Here is a 23,351-nt window from a genome sequence, read left to right as displayed (position 1 = left end):
CGCCCTCTCTCCACTTGTGCCGCATGCCTGATCTCATATCTCACTTTAACCATGTTTTCTGTAGCCGTTTCCTGTCCGAGCATCCTGTTTCACTCCACAGAGGCACCGCGCATGTTGTTTCTTGTGTCTTTCACCACTATTGACTGGCTGCAGCATGCACGTCCAAAACACTGCTGGTTTTACTCCAGCTTCCCCAGGCTTTAGATGAGATCAATACACTCATCATCAGGGCATGCTTGTTAAACTTCGCAGGGTGTGTGATCTGTGCAGTTAAAACTATCCCAGCACTTGGCCTAATGCTCTGCTCTCGCTGTCTGGAAATTCTTAGTTTTTGAATAAGGGGCCCAGCATTTTCATTTTGCACTGGTCCTGCTCATAGTCACTTGCGGGAAGTGAGAACAACACGGTTGAGAAGACTCAAAGAAATCAATACTATGCAAATACGCACCCCTCCCCCACCACCACTACAGAGACCGGGCTGTGCAGACGGGCCCCTTCTGCGGGTCCCCTTGAAGCTGTCTAGGGTACTGCTCCCCGGTTGTCACATTTGCTTCCTGCCCATACTTATTCAAAAGGCCTGATCATTGCCTTGACAATTCCACTGATGTTTATTCATTTCAATCAGTAGAGTTGATAAATTTCAAAGTAGTGGATAGTATATATAATAGGTAATTTGACATTTGAAAAAATTATTTTATTTTCAAGTACAGTACAAATGTTTACTCATAATTTTTTTAAAGTAATCCCTAGAATTCTAAAGAAATGTCTATCTGTGAATAGGTTCAGTCGCCAGTACCTGAATCCAAATCAATGTTCCTCGAATTGCCGAGAGGTGTTTCTCCTGTGGTTTGAGCATCACAGATTCACACCGAGTCTGGCAGGGGCCTGGGCATCACATAGTCCGTCTTTTCACAGCTGAGCAAACCAGAGCCTGATGTCTCTCTAACTTCAGTCATTTCTGTCTCTCTGTCACACCCATATACTGCTCAAATTGCTTAAGATTCTTCTTATATTGACTTTGAACTAAAATTTTTTAACTGTGCTTCATTCTAAGGAATCATATTGTGAAATCATGGGTTTCATGTGCCCTTTTCCCCCAATAAACAAAAGAATCTGCATACTCATATCATAAAACTTATATATACACACACCCCCGGCTAAAAATCACACACACACAGTCATCTGTGTTGAGCCATTGGGTTGAAACTGCGTGCAGAGTCACACGTCTACTAAATGGAGAGCCTTGCCTAGAACCACCTGAGAAAGGATTCCTGGACTTGACTTCCATACGTGTTCTTTTTTATCCTAATTTCACTTCGAGTGTTTTCCCACTCTGGGATGTATCATCTCTCTCTTTTCCTCACACCCAAATCCTGCTCGTCCAATTAGGCCCCGTGTATTAAACCCACATTATCCCATTGGCCTCTTCTCTTCCTTCCTGTTAGACTAATACCTCCTCCTAATGCCTATGCTATGTCTTGTTTTGGTGCTAAGTCATGTCCTGCCTTCCTAAGAAGTTTTATTTTGTTGTTAATCTATTTTAATTTTTTATTGAGGTATAATTGACATATAACATGATATTAATTTCGGGTGTACCACATGACTCAATGTTTGTATACATTGCGAAATGCTCACCACAGTGAGTCTAGTTCACATCTGTCCTCATACGTAGTAACAAATTTTTTTTTCTGATGAGGACTTTAAAAAATGTTTGATGTGTGCACAGGCTCCTTAATGATAAAGACTGTCTTGTGTGTCCCAGGCATTTAACACAGTGCCCCACTTAATTAACACTGGTTAAATATTAATAGATTTCTGAAATAAAAATATTTTTGATTGAACTATAGCAGCAATTTTGTTTCATAATTTGCCTCCTATACTCTTTATACTGATTAAAATACTCTTTTTTTTTAAACATATCTTGATTGATTTCAGAGAGAGAAAGGGAGAGAGAGAGAGAAAGATAGAAACATCAATGATGAGAGAGTCATTGACCGGCTGCCTCCTGCACGCCCCCAACTGGGGATGGAGCCCGCAACCCAGGCATGTGCCCTGACCGGGAATCGAACCCCGATCGCCTGGATCCTAGGTCGACGCTCAACTGCTGAGCCATGCCCAGCCAGGCTGATTAAAATACTTTTGAGATGGTACAGTTATTTTCGCAGCTAGATTGTTATTTTTCTCTGTTACAAATGACCATTTCTTCAGTTTGAGATTCCAGCCTACTGAAGTCATCCCAGCCCTACAACACTTGCTCTATAAATCCCCATCGAGGGTTACGAGTGATTATTGACATCTAGAAGAGAAAAGCAAATGCCAGGCTTCTTTGTGAGATGGTATAATATTCAAGATGGATTACAGTAAAATTAATGAGCAGCATAAAAAAATTCATTCTGTAGCCTCCCTGGGTTTTCTTTCCTCAGGTCAAAATCCAGTTTCGATGGTGTCTCTTTAGCAAGTGATAAGAACGACTGTAAAACAGAAAGCAAAAATGACTCTAAGATTGAAAGGAAAAAGTCTTCGTCTTCCAGCCAGGTAATCGGGGAATGAGGTGTGTGGTCTCGGAGGGCGGCCGAAGCATAAAGCAATGGGAAGAGCAAGCGCACAAGCACACGTGTGCAGCTTTCTGCTGCTCGGGACTAGCATAGGCATCGATTTCAGAGAATCCAGGAAAAAGGACAGGCCTCCGATCCTTCAGTTGATTTTTCATCAATATCGTATTTCACAACTGACCTTTCAACGTGTTGAGTGGGTGGCGAATTCCACACTGTGCCCCTCACTCTGCCAAGTGCCCACAGACATCGCCCTACAGGGACCAGCACTGAGTCACATGCTTGTCTGATAATTGGCCAGTTCCGGGAGAGCTGTGACATCCCTGCGCTAAAGTGAGAGTCGGAGGGCACCTGTGGGAACAGAAGGCCCCCCAGCTGCACACAGGAGGAAAACCTGTGAACAGAGTCATGATTCTCCTCCAGAAGTCATTTTGCTTCTGCTCTAAAACACACCAGACAGGGCTTAGAGCCCAGCTCTGCACCACAGTGTGACGGACTTACAGGCCAACAGCAGGGTTTGATACTTGATCCCTAGGTACTGGAATACGTGTCTCCTAAGAACTATTACAAAACACGGTTGGCACACCCAAGAAATTTAACTAAATAGTAAATATAAAATATATATTATTAATATAAAATCCATTTTCAGATTTTCCACCATTATCCCAGTAGTGAGCGTCCTTTATAAAGGTTTTTTGTTTCCCCCTCTCCAACATCCAGTCAAGAGCCAGGTGTTACATGTATTTGTCATATTGTTTTTCATTTCAATCAGTCCCACTACCTTTATTTAAACCTCTTAAAACAATATAAGAGGGTTCATGGCCCAGGATATTTTTAAGTCAGGTGTGCAACCAGTGCTCACTGTAACCACTAAAAACAAAACCTCAGTAAGACCCCCTTTAACACCTAGCTTTAGTCAGAGTGACTTCCTGGATGCAAGTTTACTCCTCGGAGACAGTGTGAGGTAACCTACTTTATCTGAGGCGTTTATCTATAATACAGCTAACTTGTGGCAGACCGCCTGTCATCTGCTTGGCCTATCTAAAGCTCTTCTTTCCAGCAATAGTAGGGCCATTTTTTGCCATTGAGACCACACCTAGTTTGCATAATAGAGCATCAAGTGCCTAAATTAGTGTCTCTCAGTTTTGCTCCTAAGACTTTTTCATCGAAACCATCTGCCAGGCAGTGTGGTCCTGTGACAGGAGGATCCAGCTCTACCTCTGAGTAGCTCTGGTTCCAGTTAACTCAGTATCTCCAAGGCACAGTGTCCTGGCCCATGCACTGGGGGAGTCAGTTCCCAGGTTGTCGTGGGGGTGGTTTGTGAAAGCATTTTGCAAAGTGTGAAGTGCAGTCTGTACATGTTGTCACAGTTGTGGAAATAGACGCCTTGAACATGAAGTGACTGTCAGCATTTCAGACTCTCAGGCTTCCTGCCTCCCTTGAGAGAAATCCTACTCGTCTTGACAGTCATCTTCCCCTGGCACTGGCTAAGGAAACACCTTCACAACAATAATTGTGTTAGTGACAATACCAGGTAGCGGGTCGTTTAGCTGTACGTCCCATTTGAGGCATCCCACTGAGGCAAGTACTGTTTTTGCCCTCTGGCACAGAAGGGGAAACTGAGGCCCAGAGAGGTTAAGCCACTAGGCCACTGTCACATACAAAAGAGAGGTGTAGCTAGGACTCAAACTCGGGTTGATGTGACTGCAAAGTTTTTAACCACCATCCTCTTCTGAGAGTCCTCACTTGTACCTTCAGTGCCCTGGGATCTACTACCTTCCCTGGTGAGAGTCCTTAGAATTTCTTCTCATGCCTCACGCGGGACATGCTTTGTCTAGCGCCTCAGCGAAGGCTGACCGCCTGCTGCATCGTGGTCATAGCTGTGTGTTCGACCAGCAGGTCGCTGGTCCTGTTGGGAAAGGAAACCATCCACTGTTTTTCACTGAAGGGTTGTGATGGAGACTGTACGATCAGACAGATGGAATTCATGAAGATACTATAATAAGGGAGGGAAAATGTATTATGTAATTCAGATTTGTGATGTTTCACAAGATACTGAGCGCAGCGATGTCTCTGTTTTGTTCTCACTGTAGTACAAGGCAAACATGCACTTTCACAAGTTGTTCCTCGATGTCCCAACCGAAGAACCACTGAGGCAAAGTAAGTTCTGACCTGTTTGACTTTTCAAGCTACATATTTGAAAAGAGGCTCATTGGTTTGGGGGGTGGAGGAAGAGGGCTGGGGACTCAGTCACGAGGGGGGATTGGTTTCTGAAAGTCACGATGCAGCAGCAATGCTGGCTTCATTTGGCCCTCACTGGGTGGGAAGTAGGATGGGAAGGTGAATCTCTCCACACGATATGGAATCGACGCCAGATGATGCCAGAATGATGTCCTTGCCTTCCGTATTTACAGCGGGAAGGCATTGTGTTTGGGTTGTCCTGAGATATAGGATAACAAGACTGGAGCGAGGGAGGCCACGATAAGAAGGTTAAAAAGCAGCACAGGTCTGGGTGGGCAGACGTGCGTCGATACCTGCGCTGTGCAGGGCGCAGTGATCACATCTGAACACCTTGCCCACAGGCGAGCTAAGCACCCCGCTCTCCGCTGTGGTTCACCGGGGCCCAGGGGTCCCTTCCAGCCTCTCTCGGGCCAGTGTTAAGGCAAGATGCTGGATTCCAGCAGTGATCTCCAAGCAGGAAGGCGTGGGGCACGCGCTCTTCCCCAAGTTGGACCGTCTGTTTCTAGAGCAGTCGTTAGTGACAGTCGCAGGGAAGGCGGGGCAGGAGTGCTAACATAAGCACAGAGGTGACACACCTTCCTCCCTGGAGATTTTTGAAACACCATTCTTGAACCTCATTTGTAGCGATAGACTTGCCCTTCCCTTTTGATTTTCATACTAAAATTTGTAAGACTTTGAATGAAAAAACAAACTCTAATCTCCACTAAAGGTGATTGAAAAAGGGGGTGATAGATCTTTGGAGTTTGTGAGTGGATTGTCTGTGGCCCTCCCTGAGTCACCAGCATATACATGGAATTCTCATTCTGAATGTAAATTCTAACTGATGTAACACCTGTATGTATTTTCTCAGGTTTTACCTGTGCTCTACAGAAAGAACTGTTATACCAAGGGAAGCTCTTCGTATCAGAAAACTGGATTTGTTTTCATTCCAAGGTCTTTGGAAAAGACACTAAGGTTTGTATATATTTTTTTAAGAAAGCCAGCTAGCCCTATACTTTACTGTATGTGTGAATATGAACTGTTTTAAGTGTAGCAATATTTGTAAATATTTGTGTCATTATGGTGCCACTATACAAAGCTTCCTTTGTGGTGGTTCCAAACGTTACAGGTTCTCAGTGCCTCTGGATGTCACCTCCCTGCCTCCCACAATCCTGCCCTCCATCCTTACGCAGGTGCCACCTGAGAACACAACGTTGTTCATATGAAAAATGCTTCACAATCAGTTTCAAAAATGTACATTTAACCTAAAACAATTTTTTTAAAGAAATACTGATTTTTGTTTTGTTCTGTTAACCATCCAAGACTCTAGAAAAACAGGCTTCTAAATAAGCTACTGATGAGAGTTCACTTTGGACCGTTGTCAGCACAGAAGGAGCAGGAATCGCAGCATTTACGACTGAGTTTGAGAGAGCCGTATGCCCACAGTCCCCAGTGGATGCTGATAGATCCCTTTGCATTCCCATTAAGTACAGAGCTGGGGGAGCAGAGGCCCGTGACACACTGAGCCACTAAGGAGAATTGCCTGAAGCAATTGGCAGTTTTCCAAGGCACTGCCTTCTAAAGCAGGGACCTTGGGACTGTGGCCTAAGAGGAGAAAGATAATTCCATTCCACTGACATTCCTTCCCTCTGAGCTGTGCTGCGATGTTCAGGCCACCAGAAGAAGGAGTCAGAGAAACACCATCCTGGGTGTGCATGACCTCATCGCGTTTCCAGTATTCTGATTTGCGATTATGAGTAGGCAGCTTTTATGGTCACGAAGTAGCTGACTGAGAATTTTTTTTAAGTGGTAGATATGTTTTAAGTGTTCTCCCTAAAGCCACTGGCAATCTTATGAAGACGGCTTAACAAATAAAATGGAAATTCTTTATTTTGCTGGTGTTGAGTCAGCAGCCTAGCATGCTATTTTTAGGTCAAACATGTTATTTTTTTATATTCTTCCTTTACTAGATAAAGTTATGTTTAGATAAACATTCTGAGGCACATTATTATCTGAATCAGTATAATGCAAAGTAATATTAAGCAGTATTCCACCCTATTCCTAGATTTCTGGATTCTGAGAACTTGATCATGGAGTGGGGAAGGGGGTTGGGAAGTACTGAGCTTCAGTTCAAGGTGGTAAAGATAATTTTCAGGGACTCAGAGAAAGCCAGAACCTCTGCCTGAAGCAGCAGGGCTTGAAGATACTAGTGAGCAAAGTTGTAATCCTTGTTAAGAATAGGGGAATTTGCAACGCCAATATGTGAGTTTCAAGCTAATATGGTTCTGCCAGTGGCTTCACAATCCTACTTCTACTTAAGAGAGAACTGATCAAAAAAAATAAAATAAATTTAAAAAGAGGAGCAACCCTGGTTTTTTAAAGACTTACCACACGGATTGCTTTTGCATGTGCTAAATCTAAGAGACAAGAGATTGAAAATTAGCAGGGTGGGGGCATAGAACCATGACAGTGACTTGTACATTGCTTCCCCTGGAAGGATCACATTGGGGAGATGGGGGCCTCGGCTCTGTGGCAGGATTTCCTCCCTGCCAACAGATCTTGGTCCAACATGGTCCAGTGTGAACTAAAGGCAGCCAAACAGTTTGCTCTAGGAAAGGGAATTTTCTAAGCACCCTACCCTGGAAAAAAAATACTAATTAAGTGTAGTCTTAATTTTATTAGGACCTTTTAGCCCATTGGTATTTTCAGAGGCTAATAAAATTAAATGCATGTATCACATTTCATTGAGGCTCAGACTGAAAGGTTATTTCTCCTTTATTTCTCAATTGTTATGTAGTTGTCATTTTACACTCATGAAGCAGTTGATTGAAAACTTCTCCTGAAGGATGTTCCATGCCTTAGTTTATGAAAAGAAATCCAGATGTATAGCCCCTCGACACTGTGTGTGCATGGTGTTGCTCAGAAACAAAATTAGACTCATTTTTATATCACCATTTATCTGAGTAGATCAAGGGATGTAACATAAAAGTATCAGGAACATCAACTATTCTTTGTGACATCTGATACATTCTTGTAGTACATTGTATGAAAAAAAAAACTACGCTTAGGATAAGATTTGCTCTATTTCACCCGTTCTGTTTACATGAGGCAAATGAGAAAATGAAGGACGCTTTCATTTAGTGCTAGGCATTTCCCACATATTATCTCATTTAATCCACAGAAAGTCCTGGGAAGTAGATAAAACTGTCCCCATTTTACAGATCAGGAAACTGAGGCCTAGAAAGGATAACTCATAAGGTAGAGGGGGTCATATAGGTAGTAACAGAACCGAGCTGAGAATTCGAGTCCCAGACTTTCTGTCCAATAATGGTTCTGTTACACCAGTGCTTTTCAAGCCTAAGGGCACAGGAGATGGGGGTGTGGGAAATTAGCCCGAAGTAGATGGCCACCAGCAGCAAGTGACACCTTGAGAGCCTTGGACTTATCTTTAACATGAGTGTAAATTTTGCTTTCTAGTCCCCGGCTAAAGATAGCGGTTTCCCATGAAGCCCTTCAGCAGGACTGAGGATCCAGATTTATGTGGCTTTGTATTCACACCAGCCTAAGGAGCTCAGGGACCCGCCCGTGCCACTGTTTAAGATGGACTTTTCCTCATGGATGCTGGAGAGCCTGCTTTTTATTTCTTTGTTATCAGTCTGTTTGCTTTTTCCTTTAACATGAAGATTGGAAGCGTTGTTCTGTGACGTCTTAACCAGCGTGTTAACTTGGTGATTCTGTTTCAGATCTCTATTCCGGCCTTCTCCGTAACCCTAATAAAGAAAACCAAAACTGCCCTTCTGGTGCCAAATGCCCTGATTATAGCAACGGTCACAGACAGGGTGAGTACGCAGCAGAGCAAGGGCTCCTGCTCTGCCCTCCAATGCGCTGGGGCCTCCTGCCAGGGCCAGGACCCTGGACCGTAAATATCATTACGCCCCACAGGGAATCAGGAAATACGTGTAAGACTAATTTGTAAAATCCTAGCCTTTAGACATTCCTGTAGTGTTGTTTCCCCTCACAAGACAATATCTTCTAATTGTTGCCATTATTTAATTTCCTGCTGACTTAATTATATTTGCTCGACCAAAGTAAAAAAAATAAAATTCTTTCCCAACTTCCCTTTCCCTAATATCTTGTAGGTCAGGTTAAACTGCTGTTCAGTTTCCTTAATAGTATTTAAAACAACCACCATCACCACTTTGTTGACAGGGTAAGGCAGAGTGACACTGGGGAGTCCCTGGGGTGGGGGTGGCCAGCTGCCCCATAACCTCAGTTGGGACCTCTCCAAAAGCATCCCAAACACATAAAACTTGTGCTTGCTATGCACGTGCAGCTTCGGACCAGCTCCTAGCCCCTCTTGGCTTCCAGGTTTCCTCCCCTATCCCACTTCTATGCAGGGATTCTCAGGCTGTTGTTGACTGTTGGGATAACACAGACACATGCAACCAGAAATCTCTGCACTGAGAGGTGTTTGCTTCTGCTTGGGAAGAGAGAGGGAGTCGAGTATTTTGGTTACCCATATTTCACTTGAAATTATCTTTTAATATTTTACGTATTATTTCTATGAAAGCATAGAAGCCACATTCCATTCCTAACCATATTGGATAGTGGAAGGAAGGAAGGAGGCAGAAAGAAAGAGAAATCAGGCTATTCTGATGAGCTAAGAAATATATTAGTATCTGTCTACTTTTGAAGAATTTTTTTAGACATACTAACGGCTAACAAGCATCAAGTACTTTTGCCCGGCATGTGCTAAATACTTCGCTTATGTTTTCACATTTATTACATACTACCACCCTCTAAGGGGTAGGTATTGTTAAAAGAACTGAAGCTCAGAGGGCTTAAGCAAGCACTTTGCCCAATGCTGCCTGCTTGGCATCAGAGCCAGAATCTGCAGCTGGGTCTGTCTCCTGCCAGGACCCATAATGCTAACCACTTTGGGATACAATACTGTGTATTGTATTGTATTGTATTGTATTGTATTGTATTGTATTGTAAATTGTATCAGATCCTTTCATGGGTGAATGAGAGGGGTAATCACAAACTTTGGAAAGTGAGTCTGGAAAGATTCCGTGGCTCAAACAGTAGTAGACAGATTTAGTTTTAATACTTTCTCAATCTCCTGTTTCGGGTAAAAGCATTTTTCCTTATGTCATTCGTCTCCAAATTACTTGTCTAGCTCTGGTTTTACTTCTTTCCCATAACTCACTTATAAGCATCCACTACAGAAATCTCTATATTTGTACAAGGCAGGCTCTGGAAGTGGCCTGAAAAAGAACGGGCCTATTAGGGCCCCTGGGAAATTTTCAGTGGAAAGCTAGGTCAGAGCAGAGAAAGCAGATCCTCAGGAATTGATAAATACCTTAAAAAAAAAAAGCAGAGGTGAGGGAGAGATAGAGAAACTTAAAAAGGGGTCTAGAAAATATCACTGGCATTTTTTTTAGTATTCAGGTCTTTTCCTACTTGTGCTTCTTTGGGCACCTTCATCAGGGTATTGGAGCCTTTGTTTTTCTCTGCGTTAATGAGTTAAACTGGGTTTGGGGGTTTTGTTGCTGTTGTTGGGGAGTATATTTCCTTTAGTGTGGGAATGGAAATGAAAACTCAAAGGTGTGGGTGAGCAGAATCAGCATATAGACCAGAGCATATAGGCCTATATCATTTTAAATGAAAAAGTATATACAAGTAAGTTTTTGAACTCTGAATATTCACTTCTTGTCAGACAATATCTGTTATTAATTACTGTGTTTTGTTTTTCAGTACATATTTGTCTCCCTGCTCTCCAGAGATTCAACTTACAAACTACTAAAATCTGTGTGTGGACACTTAGACGTGAGTATGACATTGCCGAGCCTCAGTTGCTGTCTGTCTGCTGTGTTTCTTACAGTTCCATAGTTAATCTGGGGTTTCATTTTATCTCGATCATTCCAGAATACAAGCGTTGGTAACAGTCCTAATCCGTCTTCTCTTGAAAACAGTTTCCGGGCTGACCGCCCTTCGTCTCTGCCTCTGGTGAGTTGCCTACACAGTATCTAAACGCAAAGGAAAGGGAGTATGTCCAGCAATTACACCACAACCAGGGTGCAAGAGGAACTTAGGACAGTAATATTCGAGGCGAGCTGAAGAAACAGGGCATCTCTGTCCTGAAGAAAAGGAGGACCCTAGGAGGTCATAAACTTTGTTCATGTAACTGAAGGGTTGTCCTGCAGAGAAAACGAAACACAATAGGCTGCCTTGGGGATTACTGGTCACTGGAGGTATTCATGAAGTCTTGCTGTGTTTGCTTGTCAGTGCTGGTTTAGAGGGATTCACCAGTCTATTTGGGGTGGGGTGTGATTCATCCCACAAATGGTTGAATGTCTTCTGTGTTCAAGGCTCCGTGCTAGCGTTTGCTGTAAGGACACCAGGAAAAATCTAGACTAGTTGTTGCCTTTGGAGACTTGACAGCTTAGTGGGGAAGAAATAACTAAGAAAAGAAAGCTCTAATGCCCAAGTGAAAGGTAGAGATTCTTTGATTCCTTTAGACTTCGTTGTCTGTAGAGTAAATCTCCAGTGGGGAGTCCTAGCCATATGATTCAAGTAATTATTCCCAAGTTGACTATTGTCAAATGTTGAAATAACTTTGGTGAAGTGGTAGAGCCCATGGTTTCAACATCTACACATCTCTTTATGAGAACTGTTAAAAAAAATAGTGGGATTGAAAATATATTCACACAAAAATTTGAACATGAATGATCATAGCTGTTATTTATAATAGCCAAAAAGTAGAAACAACCCTCATGGTCATCAATTCATGAGTGGGTAAATAAATTGCAACCTCTCCACACAATGGAATATTATTTTCCTAAAAAGGAACGAAGCATTACTGTTACACACTACAACGCAGATGAACCTTGAAAACATGCCGAGTGAAAAAAGCCAGACACAAAAGGCCACTATGTTGTACGATTCCATTTGTACAAAATGTTCTGAATAGGCAAAGACTGCAAGTAGATTAGTGGTTGCCAAGGGATGTGGGAGAGGGGAAAATTGGGAGTGACTGCTAATGAGTAAAGGTTTCTTTTTGGGAGGGTGATGGAAATGTTCTGAAATAAGATAGCGGTGATGTTGCACGACACTGTGAATACTGTACTCTAAAAATGACCGAATTGTAACTTAAATTGGTGAATTTTATCTCAATTTTTAAACAAAAATTTTTAAGAACCTTTTGTAAAACCTTTAAAAAATAGTGGGAAGAAGTAAAAAAACAGAATTAAACACAGACACCTTGGAATCTGACAAGCCTGGTTTCGAATCTGGGTTCCGCCCCGCCGAGCTATGCCATCGGGCAGGCTCGCTCGCTGCTCTCACTCGGGCTCCTCACCCAGGAAAATGCCAGCCTCACGATGTGGCCGGGAAGGTCACGTGCAGTCGTGTGTGTAAGGAGCTCTGCATACTGCCTCATACATGACAGGCATTCAATAAATAATCATTAAATTGAAGAGACTTGAAATTTTTCCATTTTCTTTCTGTGTAAAAATCTTGCATGAAATTGAAATGAATGTTGAAATGACCAAAGAACAGCTGGTTGAAGGTGGAAGGCTGGGTCTCTCCATTCGACAGCTAAGTAAACTGTGGAGCTCTCCGCCTAACTGTGCCTTCCCCAGGCTGTTTTCTCAAGGACAGGTCTGGTCTTTAGTTCTGAATGAGTGGGATACAAAGGAAAACATTCCTGCTGTCTCCCCTGCTCCTCACTCCTCTCTCATCCTTCTGTCATTTAAATGTAATGTCACTGAACCTGTTTTGATTTGGTGACAGGAAGAAAAAAGGTGAAGTTTTCCTTTCAGGGTCAATTTGTTAAAGCCATTTGCCCTTGTCTGTTTCTAATACCTCTTTTAAAACTATAATCGAAGAATAGCTTTCTCTGTGTCTGCATATTCAAACATGCATTTCGAGCTTTCTGTCCCCTTTTTTCTTTTACATATGTCTATTTCAGTCACTTTGCTCATTACAAAGTGCTCACTGCGGCTTCTGCAGCTTTACCCTGGAAGCTTTTCAGTCATCAGCATTCCAGTGTTTTCTTCTAGACATTTGTTGGTTCAAAAAGTTGGCCACTCCTTGTTGATAGAATTCTAACTGCCCGGAAGAATCTCAGTTTCAGTAACCAGATACTTAGCAATCTATTGGGAAAATCCCAGTGGTATGGGGTAATCCTTCCTTCTTTCCCATGTTTTATAGGTCAGGCCTAAGTAAAAAGGCCAGGGGTTACAAAGGTCTGCCTTTTTAATAAGGGGAAGTTGGCCTCTCTTCATTTCATTATTTCCCTTCAGGATTTCAATGATGAATTCTCAGATCTGGACGGAGTGGTTCAACAAAGAAGGCAAGACATGGAAGGATACAGCAGTTCTGGCTCTCAGACTCCCGAATCCGAGAACTCGAGAGGTCTGGGAAATTTTTGTATCTTGACTAAAATCTAATTCTCCACAAAACATCTTCATCCCACCCCTTACAAACAAAAACAAAACCAACCACACACATACACACACACACAAAACTGTTGTCTTCCAAGTTAACAATTGGAAAGGGAATCTGGGGAAAGGGTAGTTTGCAAGTTCCAGAAATCGGAATTGCCTCTGTGGTAAAATTCCAATCCATTTATACATATTTAATAAATGTCTCATAAATCTATATATTAGGTTGATTGAAAAAGAGAAACATATAATGTTTCTTTCCCTCTGTTAATAATATTATTGTTATACCTGCATCATCTCTATGAGTCAATGGAGTAAAGACAAACTGCCCTCATTTTATTACTTATTTGCGCGATCATTGGATTTCAATCCCCAGCCACTCAACCAACTTCTGAGAAGACCCATTTATGTACGTGGCCATTATGTATGTTGAGAGCTTGGTTTGCTTTGGTGGTTGATACTACATTTTAAATGTTTTGAGGAGAGAGCTCACCCAGCCCCATTTTGACCTGATAGATTTCCACGTGACAGAGTCCCAGACAGTTCTCAATGCCTCCAAAGGAGAAGCAAAGCCAGCCAGGGCAGATGCCCACGGGAACAGAGTACCTGAAGGAAAAGCCAAGAGTCTCCCTGCACACGGTAAGGAACAGATTCTGGGGGAGTGTGTGTGTGGGGAAGGTCTGCTTGTACCTTTTAAAGGGCCCACATACTTCATTTTATGACTGCCTTTCACATCCCCGCCCCTTCTTTCCTATTGTAGGTCTTTGTGTATTAATTCATTTATTCAGTTCAACAAACTTTATTCACTCCTCTGCTTACTGTGGGGGGTACAGAGGTGACTAGCCTTCATGGAGGCCCCTCCGTTATTCTGAACACTTTGAGATTGTGATTCAAAAAATGCTGTTCACACTCAGCATTGCTGGACGGAGGAGTCACTTTTCACTTTCTACCCAACAGGTCAATCAGAATCCATTGGGATCTTACACAAAGTCAAGTCTCAGAAATATCCGACTCTCAGCCAAATTCTTATATTCTACGCAATTGTGTAAGTAAATGAATTTACTAAACATGACTTAAGAAAACGGTTCAGTTCTTTAACAAAATAATCTTTTTGTGTTGCCAAGAGCCATTATAAGTACCAGGGGTGGCTAATGTGACCCAGATCTTTTTTTCTACAATGTTTGTCTCCTGCCTCAACATGTCTTCCCCTTGGGCTTCAGTCACATTGTCATGTTCATCTCCTTCTCAGTTAAATAGTGAGAAGGGAGGAAGGAAAAGCGAAATGATTGCCAGGTCCAGCAGAGGGACTAAGTCCTGAGCGGACAGTGTTAGTGGGGAATTATAAGGAAGCATCTTTGTCCGTATCGTTCATGTTCCATCCAACCCTTGTTCTCTGGACTGAGGCCAAAACAACTTTAAAATGTCATCCGCTTTCTTGAAAACTGAGGCATTGACTTTTTTAACTTCCCCCCTCACTTCCAGTCTGTAATCAGTTGTTCTTCTGAAAATAGCTTGACCCAGTTCTAGGCTATTCCTCGCCACCAAGGAGGACCTGCCCAGTTTGGTTTCCAGATAAAGCAGGGAATTTGTGAGTCACCAGAGAACAAGACGGGGCACTCACTGGCCGGGGAGACAGCCCCTATGGAAGGAAGGGCCCTTGGGTGTGGCCCCGGGAAAGCCTATTAGAATTTCTTATAAATCAAAGAACTTGGGCTAAAGGATTTTACATCCCCCAAGAGCTCTAAAGTTTTGTGACAAGCATCAGCCTGTTGAATAAAGATCTTTTCTAAAATCTCTTTGGCCGGGTTGTTTTAGAAAATAGCTTTCCTTGAATGTACATTGGCTATGAGGGTTTATTTTGGTTTTGATTTTGGTTTTGGTGGCTTTTTGTGTGCAATCCTCACCTGAGGATATTTTTTCCATTGATTTTAGAGAGAGAGAGTGGATGGGATGGGGGCAACAGGAGAGAGAGAAACATCGATGTGAGAGAGACATGTTGATTGGTTACCTCCCGCATGTGCCCTGACCATGGTCGGGGATCGAACCTGCAACCCAGGTACGTGTCCTTGACTGGGGATCGAGTTCTCAACCCTTCAGTGGGTGGGCTGACGCTCTAACCACTGAGCAACTGGGTTTATTATTTTATGACCGTCAAGGCCTGGCCATTGACCACTGAGATTTGTCTGTTATCCCTTTCCAGGGTCTGTGCACTAATCGTCTCGACCTTCTACATGAGATACAGAATCAATACTCTGGAGGAGCAGCTGGGGTCATTGACCTCCATTATGGACACCCATCACACTGAGTAAGGCTTCCCTCCTGTGCTGTCATCTGCTTGCTATTCAGATTAGTATAATGTTTGACTTGAGCTTAGCAACCCTCTTGGCAAATATTAATTAAGGATACATTTTGTATGAGACATTTTAAGTGTATATTTGGGGAGTAAAGAGGTGGGAAGCTCCCAGAAATGAGTGACCTGATTGTGCATGTTCTTGAGTTGCTATAGTGTTGCCAGTGATAAGGCAAGAAACAAGCCTAATTTTACATTATCTAGTTCTGTCATCCTCAGACTCAGTTGTGACCTTGGCCCATTTATTACAATATAAAAGTTTATCTTCATAAAATGGCAAGGAGTCAAGACCTTCATAGGAGAGAAGCAATTCAAGTAACTCAGCACATTTCATCACTGGTAGCTCTCTGTTGGCCCATTTATTTACAAAACTGTTGATCGCTGTCAGGATTCATGTAACCAAGCAATTGGTTGGTTGTGCCTGTGAAATTTTTCCATCACAGGCATTTTTACATGCCTAACCTAATTAAGCCTATTCAGACATAGAGCATTTTCCTCTCAACCCATTTCCATGAGGATTTTTACATACTGCCTAAAAAGTAAAATAAGTTATTCCATGTCTTAAAAAAACACATACTTTTAGCACACTTTTAAAAGCAGGAATACTCCTTTACAGAGTACACACCGTGTGCTGTTGACTCTATTAGAATGGATACATACACACACAGTTTTCTTTCACTATACCTTATAACTATTATTCCCATTTTATAGACAAGTAACTGAGACTCAGAGAAATAATTAGCTTAATGTCTTACAGTTTGAAATAGAATTAGGATTCAAATGCAGATTTGTGCGAGTACAAAGACCGTAGCCTGCCCAGACTACCAGTGGCTACTTGGTTATGAGAAATGGCCTAGAACTGGGTCAGGTTATTTTCATTGTGCTTCAGAATCTTCTAGAGGGCTTGCTAAAACAAATTACAGGGCCCATCCCCAAAGTTTCTGATGCAGTGGATCTGAGATTGGGCCTGAGAATTTGCATTTCTATCCAGTTCTCAAGTAATGTTGATGGTACCAGCCTGAGGCCTCCACTTTGAGAACAATTATGCTGTATCATTCTAGGGCCTTTCTTTTTTTAAAAATATAGTTCTATTGATTTTAGAAAGAGAGTAAGAGAAAGGGAGGAAGAGAGAGAGAAAGACAGAGAAACATCTATCAGCTGCCTCCTGCATCCCCCCTACTGGGGATTGAGTCCACAACTCGGGCATGTGTCCTGACTCGGGAATCGAACTGGTGACCTTCTGGTGCATGGGACGATGCTCAGCCAACTGAGCCACCTCAGCCAGGGCTCTAGGGCCTTTCTTTATGCTCTAACAACTGCTTAAAAGTCTTATTCTGTGGCTTAATAGTATGCTGGCATACAGGTTCTTTTTGAGTCATAAATATACATTTGAACCACTAATACAGAAGCCTAAAGAATGGTTTGGAATAGATTCATACCCACCCATACTCTCTTCCGTCTTGTTCAGAATGTTAATACACTTAGAACTAGGAGGTGCCTCTAGATTATAGCAGACTGTTCTGTTCACTACCATATAGGGGCTTGATGATTCTAGGAAAATGTACACCTGTTATCATGCAGTTAACTTGGTGATGATGAGAGGGCAATTCCACTATCAAAGGCAAATTAAGCATTTATTATACTATTTAAATAATCAACTCAGGAAGAGGTACAATCTGAAAAATAACCATTTAAAGGAAAAATCACACAGATCATATATGACATGAGATCAGAGAACACCCATGATGGAAAGGTCTGTTAATAAAGTACTTTGACAGCACCTGACCTTCCCCAGTATCTTATTTCGTCCAGGATGATAAATCCAGCCATGCTGTCCTGGTCACTAAATCCACACACCTCACCTGATTGTTTAGTTGCTATAGAGCCATCCTTTTGAACCCACACGTTGTACCAGCTTTGTTACTACAAGGATAGCCTAGATATTGTCAGAATTTCATGTTGATGAATCAGTACTCAGATCCCTCACCTAGAAACTGAAAGATTTAGATTCAGTTTCCTTTTTAGGATCTAAGATTTTGATAGTATGGGTCAATGATAAAAAACTGTTTTAGTACTAGTGAATGAAAAACATCTGATTGCCTTCTTAATATTCAGATAATCATCAATAAATTGCCAGCGCCTATATTTCAAAAATGGATCACACGTGAAAGAAATTAGACCAGTCATTAACCACTAAAAACGTAATGGCTACAAATAAATTTCAACCAAGAAATACAGAGATGATACAGACCGTGGTTCTTAATATTAACATAAAAATCTGATAAAGAGCTTTTAGACCATCTCTCCGGGAGCAGTGTACATACATCTCTACATTTCCTACAGTTTTAGCTGGTATCGGACCCCGGGAGGCCCCAGAGTTAGATCGAACGAGCCCATGCCATAAATAGTCTAATGGTAAACAGTGAATACATCTGCGAGATTGTAAGACAAAGACAAATTACATTTGTATGGTGAGTCTCAAAGAACGACAGAAGTCTCACACTTCAACCAAAACTTTAGGAAACACATTCCTAACGGTTCTGAAAATTCCTGTGTAAAGGGTTCCTGCTGCCACAAAAAATAAACCCATGGCTGAGAAGAGCCACAGTTCTTGCAAATGTGTGCTGCATTGCGATAGAGAGGATAGTGGGGGCTATTAAAAGGGGTGAGAATAACTGTCTGATTTTTGTTCGGAAGCCAAGGCACAACACAGCCACTTAAACAAAAATAGCCTAAGGGATTTCCAGCTGAGCCATTAAGAATCTGTCCCCAAACTTCTAGCCTTGAGCCGTGGATTACCGTGGGGGCCTTTCTGAGGTTAACAAGTGAAATGCTCCCTCTTTTCTATTACAACCCAGTTTTCTGTTCAAAGACACTTCAAATGTGTTTATTCCACTTCTTTCTTTGCCATTCCTGGCCAAAATAATTTTTCTCTTTGTTCTTACAGACAGGCAGCCCCACCCGGCCTGGGGTCACAAGTACAATTAAATGTGGAGGTCCTCTGCCGAGAGCTTACAGCTAACATAATGAAATTAGAAAAGGTGACTGATTTCTTTCCTGTGTTGGGGGTGGTCGTGGTCATGCCTGTCGCTTGCACTTGTGGTAGGTCAGTGGTTACACATTAAAACACTCCTGGAGTGCAGCGGGCAGCCTGAATGACCAGACCCAGCCAGGGGTCAATGAGAAAGACTATTTTTCACTTTCACAAAGAAATGGGTGTCAGTCTCACTTTCCTTGTTGGTCTATCTCTGGTTTTCCTCCTTGGTTAGAAATATTTCTTTGTGCCATAGAGCCCAGTGGCAAGTGACCCCTGACACAGGACTCAGGGGAGGGACACAGTAGGGAGTGTCCCAATCAGAGAGTGCAGCCCCACCTCCACCCAAGCTGATTGTTTCCATACATAAAATATTGCATTCATTCCCTTTTGTAACCCTGGGAGGTGGATGGCACTAATCCTGTCTGGCCAGGGAAAAGTCCAAGTTTCTATTAACTTGCCCAAGGAGACACGTCTAGAAAGTCAGCAGACCTGGAATTTGAAGCAAAGTTGTGCTTGGAAACCCCCTGCCTTACTCGTTCTCAGAATCCAACCTTAGTCCTTGCTGATAAGGCCACTGATGTACCTGTAGGGCTTCAGGTATCTTCCTACAGAGCAGCTTTAGGACAGACCTGTCCCCATGCTTGTGGCATTCTTAGAACTCAATAGGAGAGTGAACAGGAGAAAAAGGTTAGTCACGCGAGAAATATCCCAAAGTAAAACCTAATTAACATTTCTTACTGCTTTCAACGTGTTTATCTCTTCCCATCTAAAACTTTGTTTTTACCCTAATCCTTAAGGGAAGTGTTAGAGTTACATGTTCAGTTCGAACTCACAAACACCCAGTAGCTTTCCATAGGAGTGCAGTTACGCTTTGTTGAGGAGGGACATGAAATACAAATGAGTCAGGTGTTTGTTTTGCTTTACTAAATGTTATCTAACATTTAACCACTGAAGTATTGAGAGCAAAGGTGTTTCCAAACTTCTGTCCTTAAACCAAGGCACGCCAGATAATTCCTATGGAATCATTGTATCTGTGGGCTGACTCGAAAACTTTTCCTCAGTCAAAATCAACCTAGAGAAGGGATTGGGGTAGCAACCAGAACTGTTTTCTAAAGTGTTAGTTGCTGAGAATTAAAGATAATTTTTTTTTGGTAATGAAATGTTTACCAATGTTTGGCTTCCATGCTGACCAAGTGAATGAGCCGGTTTTAATTTTCTGTTTTGCTCACTCTAGCATATTCTTTGGACTGGAAGCATACAGGATCCTGCTGCCCTCTCCTGTCTTCCTTCCCCTTCTCCTGCTGGGCCTGGCTGGGACACCACATTCTGTAATGAGGGACAGAAAAACAACTCAGATAGAGTCCAGCCACTCAGCTGAGAGGCCAATAGAAACCTTTGTCCTGAAGCAGAAGCAGTCAGAAGTGGATTTAGGGTCAAAATACATATGTTGATGTTCTAAAAAGTTATAAATTGCACACATGGCTCAAAGGAAAGGAAGCAGAAGTTACCAGGCCACACCCGTGTTCTTTTTGATGGGTCTGCCGGAGGCAGTCTGGCTATAGCGCAGCACAGCCTGGTGGTGAAACTGCAGCTACGGGTGGTGGGACCGTGGGAGCCATGTCTCGGCTCGTTTCACTGGGTGCCACCAATTCCTTTCTGCTCGCCTTCAGGGACTGCTCCTGTCCGAGCCTCCTGACCTGCCCTGCTTGTAACTTCCCGATTTCTCTTCCTGGCATCACGGCCCTTGTTGGAAATCTAAGAATACCTTTTAGCTCCCTCCTCTTTTTCATTTGCCACTGATTGGCTAATTAGTTGAGAAGTCCTATGCAGCCTATCTTCAGATGTCTCCTCTGATTCTCTTCCCAGGGGCACCACCTTTGTCCATTCTGACCCCCTACTACCAGTCTAACAGTGGGAATTCAGATCTCATTGTGACTTTTATTTGCATTTTCCTGATTACTGCTGCAGGTGAACAGCTTTTTATATATTTATTGGCCATTTGGATTTTGTTCTGTAAATTGCCCATTTATCTCCTTTGTTTTGCTTTTGGGTTTTTTGACATCGTAGGTATGTTTTATATAATTTGGACATCAGTCTTTGGTTTCATTTCTTTTCCATCTTCCCACTCCTGCTTTTATCTTTGGTCCTGTGGGAGAGGTAGGGAAGACATGAGGTAGGAATGTGGAGGTTGAAGGCAATGCTTTTACGGGTGAAGAAGTAAATACTTATTTTCTTAGTACTGGAAATGGCATTTATGGTGGAGCAGTACAGAAGAGCGGGCATAAATTTGGAGTCACACCTCTGTTCTGATCTGTACTCTGCCATTTACTATCTGTGTAACTGGTCTTGTTGCAGAGCCTCTCTGGCCCTCGGTCTCATGTGTGAGACCTGCACCTGTGTGGTAGTGGTGTGTGGCTAAGGGGAGCACGTGGGGAGTTCCTGGCACAGACGTGATAGATCCCGTCCTCTTCACGCCCACTGCATGTGCCTGCAGGACATCACAGACTCTTCTTCCAAAACAGGACGTTCTTTCTTCTGTCCCTCAGGGTTCCTCACTCCTGTCACAGACCTGGTGGTTGAGAATTCTTTGCTCTGATTCTTTCAAGTTCATTTACTCAACGAACATTTACTAAGCACATTTTTAACGCCCAACGCTGTACTGTAGTCTTGAGATCCAGTGATATGGCATGGTCCCTCCCCCTGTGAAACTCGGTCTCCTGGGAAATGTTGTATGATTTCCAATAGGAGTGTTAAACATTGTTGTGTGGTGTTTGTCTGATCCGAACTATCGGACGGGCTCTGTAAAGACCAGCTCCCCATCATGTCCGGATGCTTTGGGGTCACACCTGTGCTGCTGTTCTTTTTCTTTCATCTGATTTCTCTTGGTCTCTGCTGACATTTTCATCTTTGGGCACTTTCTTTTCCAGCCCTCCCTTTTCTCATTTTCAAGTGGATTGTCAAACTGAGTTCTATTCCATTAAAAAGCATTTGTTTGCCTGATCCACATTCAACCCACGTGTAGCTCTTTTGAATAATCTCAAGCATTACATAGGCCATAGCAAATATGCCCTTAATATACTCCATTCTATTTAATAACAGGAGCTTCTCTGTTATTATTTCAAGATACAGAACAACTTGCAAAAGTTGCTTGAGAATGGTGACTGACCCACCAGATTGCTTGGGCCAACGTGATACCTCGTGCTTCCCTTTGAAGAAGGTGCTCGCGGAGGCGTCCCGGTGGAGTGCTCCCTGCTGGCCAGAGAGGCACCCCAGCCACGTTTGCACTTGGAGGTCTCCAGCTCAGGAAAGGGGGAGGGGGAATAATTCTGGTTCCTGTGAAGTAAAAGTTGACCTTGACTCTCTGAGGAATTTCTCAGTGCTGCTGCCTGAAGGAAACTGACCCATCTCAGAGGTCTCAGGAAGGACCTGGTGGACACGCTCTTGGATGACTGTGGTTCAGTGGCCATCGTGACTGTGTCAGCAAACACACTCCACAACGCGCCTTTCAGTCCTTCCCACCCTCCTACACCCCAGCCTTCCAACTAAGGGTATATCATGTGCCAACAAACCTGATGTGGTCCTTTAAAGAATTAGCCATAATTCTCCGAGAGGCAATAAAGAGCTCTAATGGACAGGCTTGCTTCAAAGAAATAACACCAGCATTTTGTCTTTTTTTTCCTCCGTCTACTGTTATGTTCTGGTTTAAATCATCTGTGTATCTTCTCAGTTGAATATTGGCGAGAATATTGGGCAAAGCAGATAAACCATCCCGTTTATGTTTTGTTCCTCTATCTAATGCTTAATTGGACTGATTCTCACCCACCCCAAGTCAAGAATCTGTGAGATGTGGGACTGAAGTACTAAATAAACTTACTCTGAAACCAAAACTAATCTTTAAACCAAAAGGTATAATGTGATTTGATACAGGATGAAAAACACCAAATTTTTAAGATTATAGGTGGACTATGTTACTTTTGAAAAAGGATGTCTGTATTGAATGTTGAAATCCATTTCAGCAGGACGAGAGCATGCTTTTTTTTCTTTTGCTGACAAAAATGAAGAAACTGGTGGTTTGCTAACTTCTACTTACCATAGGGTTGCCTGGTTTTTATTAATAATTATTTAGGTACCATAAGATCCATAATATAAAAGATATTCTGTTTCTGTCTGCAATGCATTTTATAATCATTTCTATGAAATGTATTTTATTTAATCAGATAAGCTAATAAGTGAATTGGTTACATCATTTGTATCTGTTAGCCTACTGGACAAGAATTGTGCCTGGTGCACCCTGGCTTTTAATAAATACCCATTGCTAAAAATACCTTGCTAACATGGTGCTTTGTCAGTTTCTTAATTCTTTTAACTAAGACAATATGCTTTTCAACTGCTTCTTGGACCTTCTCTACTACTTCACCTCACCCGCACTCCTTTTCTCCCAGTATTCACTGCAGAACTCAGAAAGTATTTAAATTCTTGTGTTGCAATAATGAGAGAAAGAAAATGAACTTTGAATTCAAAAAACCAGTGCTTGATTCCTGGGTCCATATTTTATGAGTTGTGTGACCTTAAGCAAGATATTTGGCCATTTCCCCCCATTTTATTGATGAGGCTGGAAGGACCAACGAAAAGTGTCGCTGTGAGAAGCAAATGTGATAATGTCTCTAAAGTACATTGCCGTGTCAGGCCAGTAGAAAATACTCTCATAGAAGGTACCATGTCCATTATTTTTAAAAATGTTTCCT

The 23,351-nt window shown here is 42.5% G+C and overlaps 1 protein-coding gene across 21 annotated transcripts in view; it reads left to right on the top strand.

Annotated features, from left to right (window-relative positions):
* GRAMD2B (GRAM domain containing 2B) overlaps nucleotides 1-22,930 on the top strand; it is a 107,785-nt gene extending 84,855 nt beyond the window's left edge. For 6 of the 21 annotated variants that reach the window (XM_081131825.1, XM_081131814.1, XM_081131830.1 and 3 more), the window contains 12 exons: nucleotides 2,424-2,535; nucleotides 4,646-4,712; nucleotides 5,644-5,747; nucleotides 8,516-8,611; nucleotides 10,530-10,601; nucleotides 10,701-10,781; nucleotides 13,079-13,190; nucleotides 13,736-13,858; nucleotides 14,177-14,264; nucleotides 15,420-15,524; nucleotides 18,517-18,610; nucleotides 21,736-22,930. In XM_081131825.1, the coding sequence (XP_080987951.1) occupies nucleotides 2,424-2,535; nucleotides 4,646-4,712; nucleotides 5,644-5,747; nucleotides 8,516-8,611; nucleotides 10,530-10,601; nucleotides 10,701-10,781; nucleotides 13,079-13,190; nucleotides 13,736-13,858; nucleotides 14,177-14,264; nucleotides 15,420-15,524; nucleotides 18,517-18,610; nucleotides 21,736-21,771 (1,090 nt within the window). In that variant the 3' untranslated portion in view covers nucleotides 21,772-22,930. Of the gene's footprint in view, nucleotides 1-2,399; nucleotides 2,536-4,645; nucleotides 4,713-5,643; nucleotides 5,748-8,515; nucleotides 8,612-10,529; nucleotides 10,602-10,700; nucleotides 10,782-13,078; nucleotides 13,191-13,735; nucleotides 13,859-14,176; nucleotides 14,265-15,419; nucleotides 15,525-18,516; nucleotides 18,611-19,840 lie in introns of all 21 variants that reach the window. The other 15 variants (XM_081131818.1, XM_081131813.1, XM_081131827.1 and 12 more) reach the window with 4 other exon arrangements.
* The last annotated feature ends 421 nt before the right edge of the window (nucleotides 22,931-23,351 follow it).

Source organism: Miniopterus schreibersii, assembly GCF_964146895.1.
Source record: "Miniopterus schreibersii genome assembly, chromosome: 3".
Lineage (NCBI taxonomy): Eukaryota > Metazoa > Chordata > Mammalia > Chiroptera > Miniopteridae > Miniopterus > Miniopterus schreibersii.
The sequence above is the reverse complement of the archived record's forward strand: the minus strand, read 5'-3'. Positions and strand labels throughout refer to the sequence as shown.